Source organism: Brassica rapa, chromosome A09 (assembly GCF_000309985.2).
Source record: "Brassica rapa cultivar Chiifu-401-42 chromosome A09, CAAS_Brap_v3.01, whole genome shotgun sequence".
Lineage (NCBI taxonomy): Eukaryota > Viridiplantae > Streptophyta > Magnoliopsida > Brassicales > Brassicaceae > Brassica > Brassica rapa.
In genome coordinates this window covers 3,297,831-3,311,625 of record NC_024803.2, presented here as the reverse complement: position 1 = coordinate 3,311,625, position 13,795 = coordinate 3,297,831, and the positions used below count along the sequence as shown (strand labels likewise).

Here is a 13,795-nt window from a genome sequence, read left to right as displayed (position 1 = left end):
CCATCACTTTATCGGGCTAATTTCATAGGCAGGTTCAAGATGTAGAGTATGAGTGGGGCTCTGGAGACGGATGAGAGAGTATTGGCTCTATTGGTGGTGCATGAAGCAATAGAACCGTGAGGAGACAGAGGTTCTAAAACATTTTGGATTCATACTTTTTGTGGTCAGTATGTTCTGAAAACGTATGATGTCCATTTTCTTGGTTGAAAGATATGAAGTTGCTTAGAATTCTGATTGCTTATACATGTAGTTTTGGATTCTCAGATACTTTCTTAAATTCTGATGATATACTCATCAAACTACACTAAAGAGTTTACGTTTTCCTCTGTAAACACTCAGATGGATAAGATCAAGAGACTGTCGTATGTGCCTGCAGCACTTAGTCTGAAGCATGCACCTTCTGTAAGTGGTGTCAGTTTACCAACATCATTAAAAAGAGTTTATGTTGAAGCTCAAACCAATGGTGTCAATTAAACCTTATTTTTAGGATTTTGCTTCATACTTTCATCATTTTTTGCATATCGTTCATATAGTAGGTGGAATAGACTTCTCTATGGTGTTTTGTACTCTTGAGATTATCACTTCCGCCATAACCGTCTTCTTGAATAAGAGTCCCCAACAACACCAATAATTAATTCTGCTTTTGTGGTGACAAATGTTTTTGTTTCTTCAGTTCCATTGAAACAACAAACATCCATGTTTTGAGTTTCCATCACGTGTATATAGATAATCTCTCATTACTTTGGCGGCTTTTGATTTAAATCTAGAGACTTTTTTTTCACGGAAGTTACAAAAGCTTTTGATTATCTTTCAAATGATTTGTTCCAGTAGATATCTATTCTTGGGTTCAGTTTTATTTTTATTTTTAAAAAGTTAACAAATTACCCTTTCCTTTTGCCTAGACAAAAGCAGGTGTTATCAAGATGAAGAATAAACTCGCCTAACACAAGTACAACCCGCACATCTATTAAGATCACTTGATCTACGAGATAAAAAAAGGTTTATTCAGGGGTTTAAGAGTTCCCTGTGATTTATGTTATAGTTTCTTTCTTCACATTTTCTACTTAGAAGATACATTTTATAAACTATGCTCCTTTTCTATGTAAGGTCTGTAAAGTCTCTTTGGAAGCGCAACTTTTTTCTAAACCTCCGGGCTCCGGGTGTCCCCTTTCTCGAGAGTCAACACTTTGCCATAGTTTTTCTAACATTTTTTTTTTCTTCTGCTTTTTACTATTTTTATAGATGGAATTTTCTGTATGAATTAGTTTTTATCCATATTCCTTCATATTGGTTAACTATCCACTTCTAATTTGTTCTACCCATTTATGTTACGATTATTTACTGGAACCTAGACGAACAAAAACAGTATATTATAAAAAGACTAGAGAGAGCTAATAAATAACAAACATTTATAATCTGGGTATGTAGAAGAGATTTAGGATGGAGAAGGAAGAGATCGACCTCTGGACAATACAATGATTGGTAAGAGAGACAAAATATGGCGACAACAAATATTCAAAGTGAAACAATGGTAAAAAGAACCAAATTAATAATCATGTAGAAGACCAAAGATAATTATCCTGTTAGAAACAGAGAACCCCTCCAAATTTGTGCAGATAGAGAGAGAAGATACATTGATATGTGCCGAGAATGTTTTGATTAGCACTTACGAATAATAAAAATGCTTGAGAAAGAAATAAAGAAAAACGATCAAATTGATGGTGTTTTTTTTTGTTGTAAGCAGAAGAAAAGAGAATGGCCAGTGATGCAATAAAATCGCAAACATTGATTTTCACAGCAAAACACACAGAAGTAATTGTTTCAACTTCTAACCAACACTTGATCTAATTTAAATAGGCAGCTACCAATAGAAAAAACAAAGTAGTTGCCAAAAGATTAATGGAGAGCCATATTGGACGGTAAAAAGAGGAGAAAATTAGAAAATGAGTTTTTGTGTAAATTAGAAAATGAGTTATTTGGACATAAAAGAAATTGTGGCATTCACATCAAAAATATATAAGTTCAAGTCTTAGAAGTCAATGCACTTATGTTCATAAGAACACCATGAATAAATAGTAGCTCAAAAATCCTACAAATAAGTGGACAAAAATTTAAACAATCTCAAAATTATAGGTATGGACGTTCGGGTACGGGTCTGTTCTTTGGCATATTAGTTTTTTTGGTGTTTTAAATTAGGTCATCTTCGAATATTACAAAATTTTGTATAGGGTTCCTTCTGAGCCAGGTGGGTTCAGTTATGATATATAGAAATCTAAATATAACCGAATAACCAATACATCTTAAACGGGTCCGGATATTTGTACCCAAGATAACAATATTACCCGATTCAGTTTATGTATTTTATATCCAAATTATTCAAATGTACCAAAATAACCAAAAATATTTATTATACATAGTTTTTGAGCATTTTTATTTAGGCTATCATGTTTTATCCAAAAAGACACAAAATATTAAAACTAACTAATATATTAATTTAAGATTTTAATTTAAATTATTAAAATAGTTATATGTACAATTATAAATAATATTTTTAGATGCAATTCTTAAGTAAAACATTTTAGTACCTTGATTATTTTTTGGCTGTTTGTGTTTAAATATCTCGAATCACAAATGATGAAATCAAAATTTAATTGCTAAAGCCCTTTAGATGATTAGTAGAATTTTGTACATGTTATAAACAGCCTTCAAGCATAATATTCGAAGAAGTCACACTCATGGAACTAGAACATTGACTCTTCCTTACAATCTCAGCTCCGGTTTTACCATGTCTTAGTTTATCACTGGTTATACCTAATCTACTTTTCTTGGACTGATCAATGACTACTAAGATAATTTAATTAAAAATACGTTGTAAGATATGTATTGACGTTTATTGCGTTCCAATCATCTTGAAAAGCATACAATTTTTTTTTCCAAAGTAACATGTCAAAAGTAGAGAGGAAACCCAAAAATCATTCATAACTTTAGTTAGCTTTTGTGCTTAATGTACTTTTTAATACTAAAATAAGTAATGCTGATTTTATTATTCTGTAATTTTTATTGCAATTATTTTACATATTTTACAATATACACATTCTATATAATACAATAGTGAAATATATAATATTTTCTTGAGAAAAATCCGGGCGTAGCCCGGAAAAAGGCCTAGTTCTTTTTTAAAACGATATGAAATGATTCGATTTCATTATTTCTTTATTGGTATTATACTATTATTGTTCGAAATCGGTAAAAATACGGTGGGAGCTATTGTGAAGTCGCCACCTAACATGTTCATTTTTAAAATAAATTAAATCTTATATATATTTTTTGTATGTTATTTTTTTTTCACTTTTAGTTTTTTTTTTTAATATTTTTTTTAATAAAACTATTTTATTTTAAATAAATGAATATCAACTAAGTTTAACTCGCACGGTGCGCAAGATCAATTTTGTTAATAGTGTTAGGTTAAATTTAAGTTTTTATAAAAAAATATATGATGTTATTTTAAATGAAAGAATATGTATTAATGTAAAATCAATTAGTATGGTCGTTTTATTACATTTATGTTCTTATTGCAATATTTGGTTAGGAAACTAATCAGTTGTAAGCTTTTAATTACAAAATAGAATCAAATATTTTCATTATAATTTTTTATCTCTTTATAATATTATATAACTATATCGGTTTGTATAATAATTATATAACATGCTGAACTAAATGGATCTTCACCATTTTACATATTACCAAAAATCACTAAACTTAAATTAATATTCGGGGTAGATTTACATCCTCCCTCAAAGTCCATTAGACAATAAATTAAGCTCATTTTACTATGAAATTCTAGCCTCTTTCTTATATAAATAAAGAGATATCTATCTTTATCAAAAAGGGTCCTCTTTGCCATTTAGATCAAAAACATTTCTCATAAAGATTTTATAGATTTTAGATTCACTTCACAGTAGAAATTATTCTTGTAATGCAATCTTTGATCAATAAAATATCGATGTTCTTTTTTCTCATTTGATTCTTTCAAAATTTTTCCTAAACTTCAAGAATCTAATCATTATCCTTATATTTTTTATTGTATGATTTCAATAAACATCACCAACATAAACACCGTTTTTTGGTCAAATAGTTAACAAAAACGTTTATTGATAAAATGAATTATTTCTCGAAAACCAAAAAGAGAAACTCAACATGATGGTGCAACAAAGAAAAGAAATGTGACTTTGAATATAAAAAAGGAGAGAATAAAAAAATATTTTACCCACAGAATGATGAAACAAGTGGGCGATCCGACACAAGCCAAACTCCTCTCAGACTGATGCAACCTTAAAAGAAGCGGCAATTTTCTCGAACATAAACCAATACTCATCCACCACGTGTCTAGTCATACTCAATCCACCTCTCTGGCGCAGCCTTTTGAGTCTGTTCATGTGTGTTATCCTAATACGACCCATCGTTTTGGCTCCCTCTCTTTCACTATATATTATTTTTATTAAAATGTTCTCTATCGAGTTCATAGTTTTATAAGCTAATAAATCCACAGAAATTCTCTTCTTCTACTGATTTATATATCCACTCTCTCTTCTCCACAAGATAGGAGTGAATGAAGACACTTGCCATGTTTTAGATAACTTATCTCTCTTTTCACTTGCTATATATAGTTGACTAGGTTAACCTCTTTAGGTTGCTTTTGAGCATCTTTGATCTATTTAAGGAAAGATTTAGCTTAAAAATGAGTTTAGGTGCGTTGATAAAAGAGGAGAAAAGAGCAGCAACAACATCGTCTTCTTCTTCTTCTTCTTCTCAGGTACATATGCCAAAAGATATAGACTGGCAAATGCTTGACAAACCAAGATTCTTCTTCCTCGGCGCCGCTCTCTTCTCCGGTGTATCCACAGCTCTTTACCCTATCCTTGTCCTCAAAACAAGGCAACAAGTCTCCCCAACCCGCCTCTCCTGCGCCAACATCTCCCTAACCATCGCTAGACTCGAGGGTCTAAAAGGTTTCTACAAGGGCTTTGGAACGTCTTTGCTCGGAACCGTCCCGGCACGTGCCCTCTACATGACGGCTCTAGAGATCACCAAGAGTAGTGTTGGTCACGCAACCGTTAGGTTAGGTTTGTCTGATACAACATCTATGGCTGTTGCCAACGGTGCAGCTGGTTTAGCCTCTGCCGTGGCTGCTCAGGTTGTCTGGACACCGGTTGATGTCGTGAGCCAACGGCTTATGGTTCAAGGCGATGTCTCGTTGAGTTCTTGCAGATACACTAATGGGTTTGATGCTTTTAGAAAGATTCTTTGCACTGATGGACCGAGAGGGTTCTACAGAGGGTTTGGTCTCTCGATCTTGACTTATGCACCTTCAAACGCTGTCTGGTGGGCGTCTTATTCTTTAGCTCAAAGATCAATTTGGTCTCGGCTCAAGCGTCAAGATGGTGGTGGCTCAGTGGTGGTTCAAGCGTTGAGTGCAATCACGGCAAGCGGTTGCTCAGCTTTGATAACTATGCCTGTAGACACAATCAAGACAAGGTTACAGGTCTTGGACGCTGAAGAGAATGGGAGGAGACGAGCAATGACAGTGATGCAGACGGTGAGGAGCTTGATGAGGGAAGGAGGCTTTGGGGCTTGTTATAGAGGGTTAGGACCAAGGTGGGTCTCAATGTCTATGTCTGCAACAACAATGATCACAACCTATGAGTTCTTGAAGCGCCTGGCGGTAAAGAAGCAGACATGACATGATAAAATCATTCATAGACTCAGTTTCTCCTTTTCTTAGGTTTAAAAATGTTTTCTTCTCTAATAAACACTCATAAAACATACTAAGGATCACACCCTAAACAGAGTTGTTTCCTTCAGCCACAGTTTCCTATATAATGTTTGCTAGAAAATAAGTAGGCGCCTTATAAAGAACTACCGACCATACAAGTCATTCAGAACATTAATATGACAGATTTAGGTTAAGTTAGATTTATTTAAACCGATTTAGAATGTACAAATCTGATTTTAAGAAAATCAACAGTTTAAACCGATTTTGGTTGTACATATCAGATTTTAAGAAAATCATTTTAGGACAAGTTGGCGCCTAGCTATGAATGATAACTAATGTCTACCTAAGATGGAGAAAAGAAGAGGCTAAACCGATTTTTAGAACATTGGAAATAGAACAAACACTTTGATTGAGAATTAAAATGTTTTCTTCTCTAATGAACAAACATAAGACAGAACAAGGATCAAACCCTAAACACGTAGATGCCTTCACTCAATAAACATTGGTAACAAATGATAACTAAATGTCTTCCCTAAGGCGAAAAGAAGTCTTAACTTAACCAACAAATCTGATCTAACCAAAGAGTAAGGCTGTTACATCATATGTAAAGCAAATACACAGAATTGAATTTTAGGACCGAGCTCTCTTGTTGCTGCAAGATGGGCACTTATACTGCTTAATGTGCTCAGCCCTGGCTGGTGTTATCTTCACACACTTCCCATGGAACCAGTTCTCACAGAGGTCACAGCAGATCCAGAACTCATCAGCTGCATAGCTCTCACCACATGCCCCACACTGTGTTTCCCCTTGCTCATCATCCTCATCCTCCTCTTCTTCCACACCTTCCTCTTCCTCCTCCTCCTCATCTTTGGGCTCAGGCTTTGTCAGCTTGGGCCTTGGTTCTGATCCTCGCTGTATTTCAAAAAAATAACCAAAGGTTTTAAGTAAGATGGATAAAAACCAGTGTAGTTCATGTTTATGCGCCCGCCTAATCAATAATCTCCTATAAAGCACCTAATTACCGTGTAGCGATATTATAAACAGATTAGCCCACTCACTCACCTTGGAGTTTGATTTGGATCTGTTGCTACTATTGTTGGAAACAGAAGATTTCTCCTTGGATGGTTTCTTAGCAGTGCCAGCCACAACCTCAAATATCGATGGAAGATCATTCATCATATTGAAAAGCCTTTTCCTACAGAAACAAAAGATGGAAGAACATCATTTCATAAACATATATAGCAAGTTAGATAAGACTCTAGAGACGAGTTTTTATAGTGTGGCTAAGGAGATACAACATACCTATCAGCTTTGTCAAAGCCAAACCTGGCTCCGAAAAAGAAAGCAACTGCAAGAAGCCATGCATCACTGTGGACAGCAACAAGGGACAACCAGTCCTTTTCCTGCATCCCGTCTCGGGCAAAGTTGATGCCCAAGACAGGCTCCGGGAGCTCAGGGGGAACCTCTTCAGCTGGTAAGTTCACTTCCCAGTGCTCATCTGGGCGCCCATAGAGACACAAGTTCTCCTTTTCTACAATCAAGGAACAGAACCAAAACTGTTTCATTGCTGTCTTTAAACCATAGATTAAAAATGGAAAACAAAGACCAAAACCAACACTAAGAAACACACAAAAAACAAACCTTGAATGGTGAATCAAAGAGCACTTTCAAGTCTCTCAAACCCACCAGATTCAAATACTATTCAAACAACTCAAATCCTCGTGCCTATCACAGGCAACACAATGCTAAAAGCCAATCACGAAATGAACATTTAAAAAAAAAACAGTAATTCAAAAAGTCAAATAAAAATCAACACTTTACTCATTATAATTCAGACAAAAACAGAGAAGAGAAAACTATCAAAACACCCTAATGGCATCACTCAACACTCAGCTACAAAACAGAGCACCAAAGAAACACAATAAAGACAGTAACTTTCGACAAACCCATAACCCAAATCACTCACCTGGATCACAAAGTCGGTAAAACTCCTGAACATCTGCGAAAAGGAGAAACCTTTAAGTTAATTTTTTTATGAACAATGGAAGAAGAAACGAAGAGGGCAAAAGTGTTTGATGAAACAAATTACTTACCTGAGGTTAAAGCTTTAATCATGCCACTCCTACGACCCTTGAAATCTCTGAAAACCTCCTCCACCGTGCGTGGGTTGTACGCGCCACCTCCGTCCATAATCTTCTTACAGAACAGCTTCTTCGCAGAGACAACGGAAGAAGAAGAGAGAAGGTATATTTGACTTTGCCCTGTGAATTTGTGGAAAAGGGGCAGACGCAAAAAATAATATTAAGCGGATTTAATAATACGGGGAGGAGTCCGCTAATGAGAGAGAGACAATCAGATGGGGAAGCGAGCACGATAAGCGTTACTTTATAAACCTCTTGAATTTTGACGCGTGTCGATTTTGATAGTACAAAGCGTATTGGTAGTATAAATATGTTTCATGTGCTCTAGAGATGCTTTTATTGGATTATCGAAATTCTATTTTTGTTTGAACCAAATTTTCATAGTATCAGAGTCATATCTTCGTTTCTTCGTTTTCGGTTGTGTTCTTTTTTCATTTTTTTTTTTAAGTAGTTAGCATAGGGTTCGTTTACTTTTTCGCGCCAAATTTTCTTTGTTAATAACTTAATATGGTAATATAACAATACATTTAAGGGTTATTAGTTGTTCTAATTTTGATTAGTGATAAACATTAGAGATGTTTTACTAAAAATATGTAGCTCATCCCAAGTTATATTTGGTAATATGTTACGACGAATCAATACACATCTTTTTTTTATGAAGAAATAGTCTCATCATCATTTTACGACGATTTAGCGAGGAAATATTTTTTACGACAGATGATTAACGTTGAAATGACGTTCGAGGTTATTTCATCGTAAAAGGCTATTTACTATAAAACTCATTTGTATTTGATTAGGTTATAATATAACTCATTTGTATTTGATAAACATTAGGGTTGTCATTTATCATTTTATATAGTTAATAATAATTTTTTTATTTTATATGTGAAAGAGAAAAGAATATTCCTTTTTAACAAAATCATTTTAAAATCTTTGTAAAATGCAATTTTAAAATTAATCAATTTTAATTTTTATTATTATTAAAATATAATTATTTTATATAATTTTAATTTTCGTTTATAAAAAATAATAACCTAATTTTATCTCTAGTTATATTTACATAATTAGAATTTATATTAATTAATTTCGGATATAAGTTTTAAAAAGATTCTAAAAAGAGTTTTTTATAGATTTTGTTAGCATTAGTTTTTAAAACAAAATAGTTTATTATTTCAAATAAAATGATAAAATATATTATAATTACATTATGTAAAATTTGATATAGTTTCTATGGAATGGTCCAAAAAATAACATATAAAAGAATTCGTAACTTCTATTTAAATAGTGTAGATTGTTATCATTAGTGAAATTTTCCTTCTTTTCAGTCAACATCTAATGCATGCATTTAGGCTATAAATCCAGATCTATTCAAATAAATTCTATAATATGGAAATATATATATATATTTCTGGTAACCACACTGACTATAAACATTTCTGTAATAGGGTGTTTTATTCTTTTTTTCTCGTTTTAAGATGGAAAAAAAATAATAAAAAAAGGAAAGGAAAAAATGTAACGTATATTTGAAAAGCAAAGTCTGAACACGATTCTCATTGGGATATCAAAACTCTAGAAAAGCATACATACACAGATTTGTAGAATTGAAGAGAGCACAATCACAAGTAGAAGATAAGGTTTAGATCTTTTCAAAAGAAAATTCACCAGTTGAGTTTAGGGTTTGTTCCTTGGTTATGAAAATTTGGCTATTGTCAAAGCAATGAGGAATCAGGATCGTAGGAGGGGTATAATGACGAATCAGATTCGTAGGAGTCCTAGGTGGGGTAGGCTGAGTGAGTTTCCAGACGAGTTGCTTTTGAAGATACTGTCTTTTCTTCCTAGTAAAGATGTTGTAGCCACGAGTGCCATTTCAAAACGGTGGAAGTCTCTTTGGAAGGAGGTAAAGAAATTCAGATATGATGCTACTCCTTCATATCCTCAAACTTTTCAAATGTTTGCTCTATTCATTAGAAGCAGATCAAATGTAGAGAGCTTACAGCTCAAGCTGAACCCAAATAACTCGAGACAAGACTTCAAAGATTTGGTTAACTATGCAGTTGCTCGCTCTTTGAGAGAGCTGAGAATAGAGATGCTTTACAAATCCTTTGAGTTTCCCCAAAGCTTGTATCTCTACCCACAACTTGAAACCCTCATACTTGAGAAACTTAGTCTTGTGGATATTCCATCTAACGTTTCTTTGATTGGTGTCAAGAAACTTCACCTTTTATCGGTTAGATTCTCAAGCGACGAATCTGTGACAAAGCTTCTAAGCAGATGCCCACTTCTTGAAGACTTGGTGGTGAGAAGAAGCACATATACCAATGTGATGGTATTTACTATTGATGTGCCAACGCTGAAGTGTTTATCTATCGATAATACGTCTGGGAAATCTCGGCCTGAAGGTGTTCATGGGTTTGTGATTAATGCACCTTCTTTAAGGTGCTTTAGCATTAAGGACACCTTCAGCAACTATGTACGGTTTGGAGATATGCCGGAGCTGGTCAAGGCGAGTGTCAACATTGTTTGTGACCAACCTATACCGACCGAGAGAGAGACGGTGCAAAGTACATCCTCGAAAATGTGAGTGGTTTAAAAAAGGCTGCTGCATTCTACTCAAAATATGCGGAGAAACATGATGTTCTGAAGGAGTTAGAATGTGTGGCTTGCGTGCATGTGTTTGAATAACTTCTTTGTTATTAATAAGTTGGAATAGGTAGTTTCCAACATATTTCTTGTTATTTGCTATCTGTGTTTGTTATGAATAAGTTGGAATAGTTTCCAACATATATGTCTTGTTATTAGCTATATGTGCTTCTTATTATTGAGTCAGTGAAGGATTGATTGTCCGTTATTTTGTATGTTTCTCGGTTTCATCATGTATAACAAAAAGGAAAACATTGCTCTAGAGTCTATGATCAAATGTAAGAAAGCGTGCAAATGTACCATGTTGGTAATCCTAAGAAAAAACATTTTCAAACAATAAAAAGACAGGGATAGTGTTCCAACTTATATGTACCGACCAAAGTCACAAAACATCCATGTCTCAAGTTACTTTTTAAGAAAACAATTGAAACAAAAACTCAATAGAAAAGAGTTTTCGAGGAGAGTAATACATACACATTTGATATATTTACATTGAATTTGTGAATTGCGATGATTCAGCACAACAGATACCCAAACAGTATAAGATAATTTTTTTTTGGGTTGCGGAATTCAGTTTAATAACTCATATTAGGCATGAATTCACAAGAACATGTGCTTTAGGGTTTCAAACGGGATGATCTCCCTGTTGAAGTGAACTTGAAGTTTGAGAAGCAAGATATCACTTTCCTAATGAGTTTTGGAATAGAAAAGATAATTATGATTGAGAGTTATTTATTAGAGAGTTATCCTAATGAGTTTAGTAACTTAGTTTTATATATAAGGACATCCAAGAGTGTTGCATAACTTAAGAATTGAGAAAGCTTTAGTTTTGAGTTATTTTCTAAAGCATTGTGATATTAATATAGAGATTAAGTTAAGGGTTTGATTCAATAATTGGTATCAGAACATTCTAATATTGTGTTTTTTTGCACCAAATTTTATTTTTTGTTTGCTTATTTTCTTTCCATTTTTATAATAATGTGTATATATTTCATTTTAATGTGACTTTTAGCATTATTATCAAAAATATCTGTCGTTTTTTCACACAAGTTATGTTAATTAATATGATACCATATAAATATGCTCGACTGTTTTCTTACTTTCATTATGTTTAACTTTTTTTTCCAATCATTTTTCTTCAACTATAATTTGATTGCTACATTTAGTATTTTATCTAATTTTTTCTGATGTGTGCTCCTATCTTCTAAGAATCATATGGGTTAAGGTAGTTGGGGTGTTCCTATGTCTATTATTTTTATACACCAAAGATGATAGCAGCCCTCACCAAAAGCTGGAAAAACATGGTCTTGTGGCTTCTAATGTGATTATAAATGTGAGAGGTCAAAAATTCACGAAAGGTTTCTATCAGAGCCGGCTTAAGGTAAGGGGCAAGGAGGCGTAGGCCATGGGTTCTAAGCATTTTTTAATAAAAATAATATTAAAGAAGGGTCTAATTTTTTTTCAAAAAGTAGTTAGGATTAGAAATAAGAACCCAAAAAAATTTAAGTTACCCATAGATATATGTAATAAGACTTTTTGTTTTTTCCCCAAGGACCTATATATACCTTGAGTCGACCATGGTTTCAATATATGTTTTGGTCAAGGCTTCTGAAAATTGTAGTGTTCTAACGATTATGGCGGTTGGCTATAGAGTACATATATGTAGGCATTATACAGATTCTATACGGTATATATTTTTTTAGAAGTATAAATATAATAATTTATCATACATAATTTAATATTGATTTATTGAATAAAATATATATTATAAATAGTATAAATTAAGATTTTTTATAAACTGTATAACTGCTGCATAGATATCGTATTTTTACCGTATACATGTGGCATAATTGACTGTATGATTTTAAACATATATTTTATAGGTTGTGGGATCAAATCTTTTTGAAACTTATTTTTAATATATATACATCAGTTATCATTTAAAAACTTAAATTAAATTTATGTTTTGTTACATTTCAACAAATTCTTAGAAAGATTTACTTCTATTTCATTGTTATTTTCTATTTAAAATGTAGAAAAAATCTTTCCACCCTATTTAAAAAAAAAGGTAAAATACCAAATTAAAAAAGAAAAAATATATATATATATATAAAAAGAAATAGCACGGCCTCTAATCAAATGTGGGCTTTAGAGCATGTTTATTACAAGTCTTTTAGGTTGGGTTCTTATTGTAATATAAGACTAGATCTTGACCCGCCCGACCGGGCGGGTATTTATTTTATGTTTTTAGTTTTTTTTGTTTATATTAAATGATGCATTTGTAATATTGAAACATAAATTTATATTGAAAATTAATCTTTTCAGTTATAAAAAAATTAAAATTAAAATTTTAATAAAATATTTTGATATAAATTTTAAATTTCTAATTAAAATAATATAGAGGTGGTCATATTTTTTCCAATTTCAAAATCTAAGTTTCCTTAAAGACAAAGAAAATAAATTTATAAGTACATAAAATATATAAATATATTTGGAACTATAATTTCTATTAAAATAAATTTGATAAAGAAAAATAATCTTGATGTTGTTATTTATTTCTAGAGCTTGACCCGTGACCGTATGAATATTTACTACACATTTGTTAATATAACATTTTTAAACATAACAATTTCATTTATTACTTTGAATAATTATATTTTGTGATTTTAATCATCTATTATATCACAATGTATAATATAAACAAATCCAATATTTATAACTAATTGGACTTATATTGTGAAAGCATTATACTAATATATGAATAAACTATTTTATATTTTATTTATATGTTATATAAATTGATTATGATGTGTGATTTTTTTATTTTTTATTTTTTATTTATTACTTATAAATATTAAAAATATTGAATATGTTAATACGAAATACATTAGAAAATTTATTTTGGTTATGATTTGATAAAAGAAATCTATTATTTAAATTTGGAAAGACATTAAATGCTTAAATCTATTATTTAAATTAGGAAAAGACAAGCATGCTTATATATAGGTTCAATAAATATCTCAATGGCATTTTAATGTAAATAAGTGGTAAAACTAAGGGGTATTTCTATTTTGTACTTCTCTTTTAATAATATAGATACAATCTCTTAGCTTTTAACTAAAAGCTAAGAGACGTCTCTTATATCTTTTATTTAATAAACATGCTCTTAGGGTAAATACAGCAAAATTATAATGGTAATGTACAATCCATGTGAAGATACAAAAAGGTATTAGCATGCCCG

The 13,795-nt window shown here is 32.0% G+C and overlaps 3 protein-coding genes across 3 annotated transcripts; 2 read left to right on the top strand and 1 right to left on the bottom strand.

The window, feature by feature from the left end:
* The first annotated feature begins 3,789 nt into the window (after positions 1 to 3,789).
* Positions 3,790 to 5,913, top strand: LOC103837113 (solute carrier family 25 member 44). The gene has a single exon (XM_009113442.2). The coding sequence runs from the start codon at positions 4,739 to 4,741 to the stop codon at positions 5,738 to 5,740; it is 1,002 nt and encodes a 333-aa protein (XP_009111690.1). The 5' UTR covers positions 3,790 to 4,738; the 3' UTR covers positions 5,741 to 5,913.
* Positions 5,914 to 6,163: 250 nt separating this feature from the next.
* On the bottom strand, positions 6,164 to 8,103 carry LOC103837114 (PHD finger protein ALFIN-LIKE 4). Its single transcript, XM_009113443.3, has 5 exons — positions 7,867 to 8,103; positions 7,740 to 7,772; positions 7,076 to 7,304; positions 6,836 to 6,968; positions 6,164 to 6,685 (listed from the first exon to the last, which is right to left on the bottom strand). Exons 1-5 carry the CDS (start codon positions 7,961 to 7,963, stop codon positions 6,404 to 6,406), a joined length of 774 nt encoding a protein of 257 aa, XP_009111691.1. The 5' UTR covers positions 7,964 to 8,103; the 3' UTR covers positions 6,164 to 6,403.
* A 1,528-nt stretch (positions 8,104 to 9,631) lies between these two features.
* On the top strand, positions 9,632 to 10,495 carry LOC103837190 (putative FBD-associated F-box protein At1g50980). The gene has a single exon (XM_009113520.3). The coding sequence runs from the start codon at positions 9,632 to 9,634 to the stop codon at positions 10,493 to 10,495; it is 864 nt and encodes a 287-aa protein (XP_009111768.3).
* The last annotated feature ends 3,300 nt before the right edge of the window (positions 10,496 to 13,795 follow it).

Coding starts and splice junctions, on each gene's coding strand:
- LOC103837113 (XM_009113442.2), top strand. CDS start 4,739: ATGAGTTTAGGTGCGTTGATAAAAGAGGAGAAAAGAGCAGCAACAACA.
- LOC103837114 (XM_009113443.3), bottom strand. CDS start 7,963: ATGGACGGAGGTGGCGCGTACAACCCACGCACGGTGGAGGAGGTTTTC. Junction 7,305..7,739: donor TTACCGACTTTGTGATCCAG/GTGAGTGATTTG, acceptor CCTTGATTGTAG/AAAAGGAGAACTTGTGTCTC. Junction 6,969..7,075: donor GGCTTTGACAAAGCTGATAG/GTATGTTGTATC, acceptor TTGTTTCTGTAG/GAAAAGGCTTTTCAATATGA.
- LOC103837190 (XM_009113520.3), top strand. CDS start 9,632: ATGAGGAATCAGGATCGTAGGAGGGGTATAATGACGAATCAGATTCGT.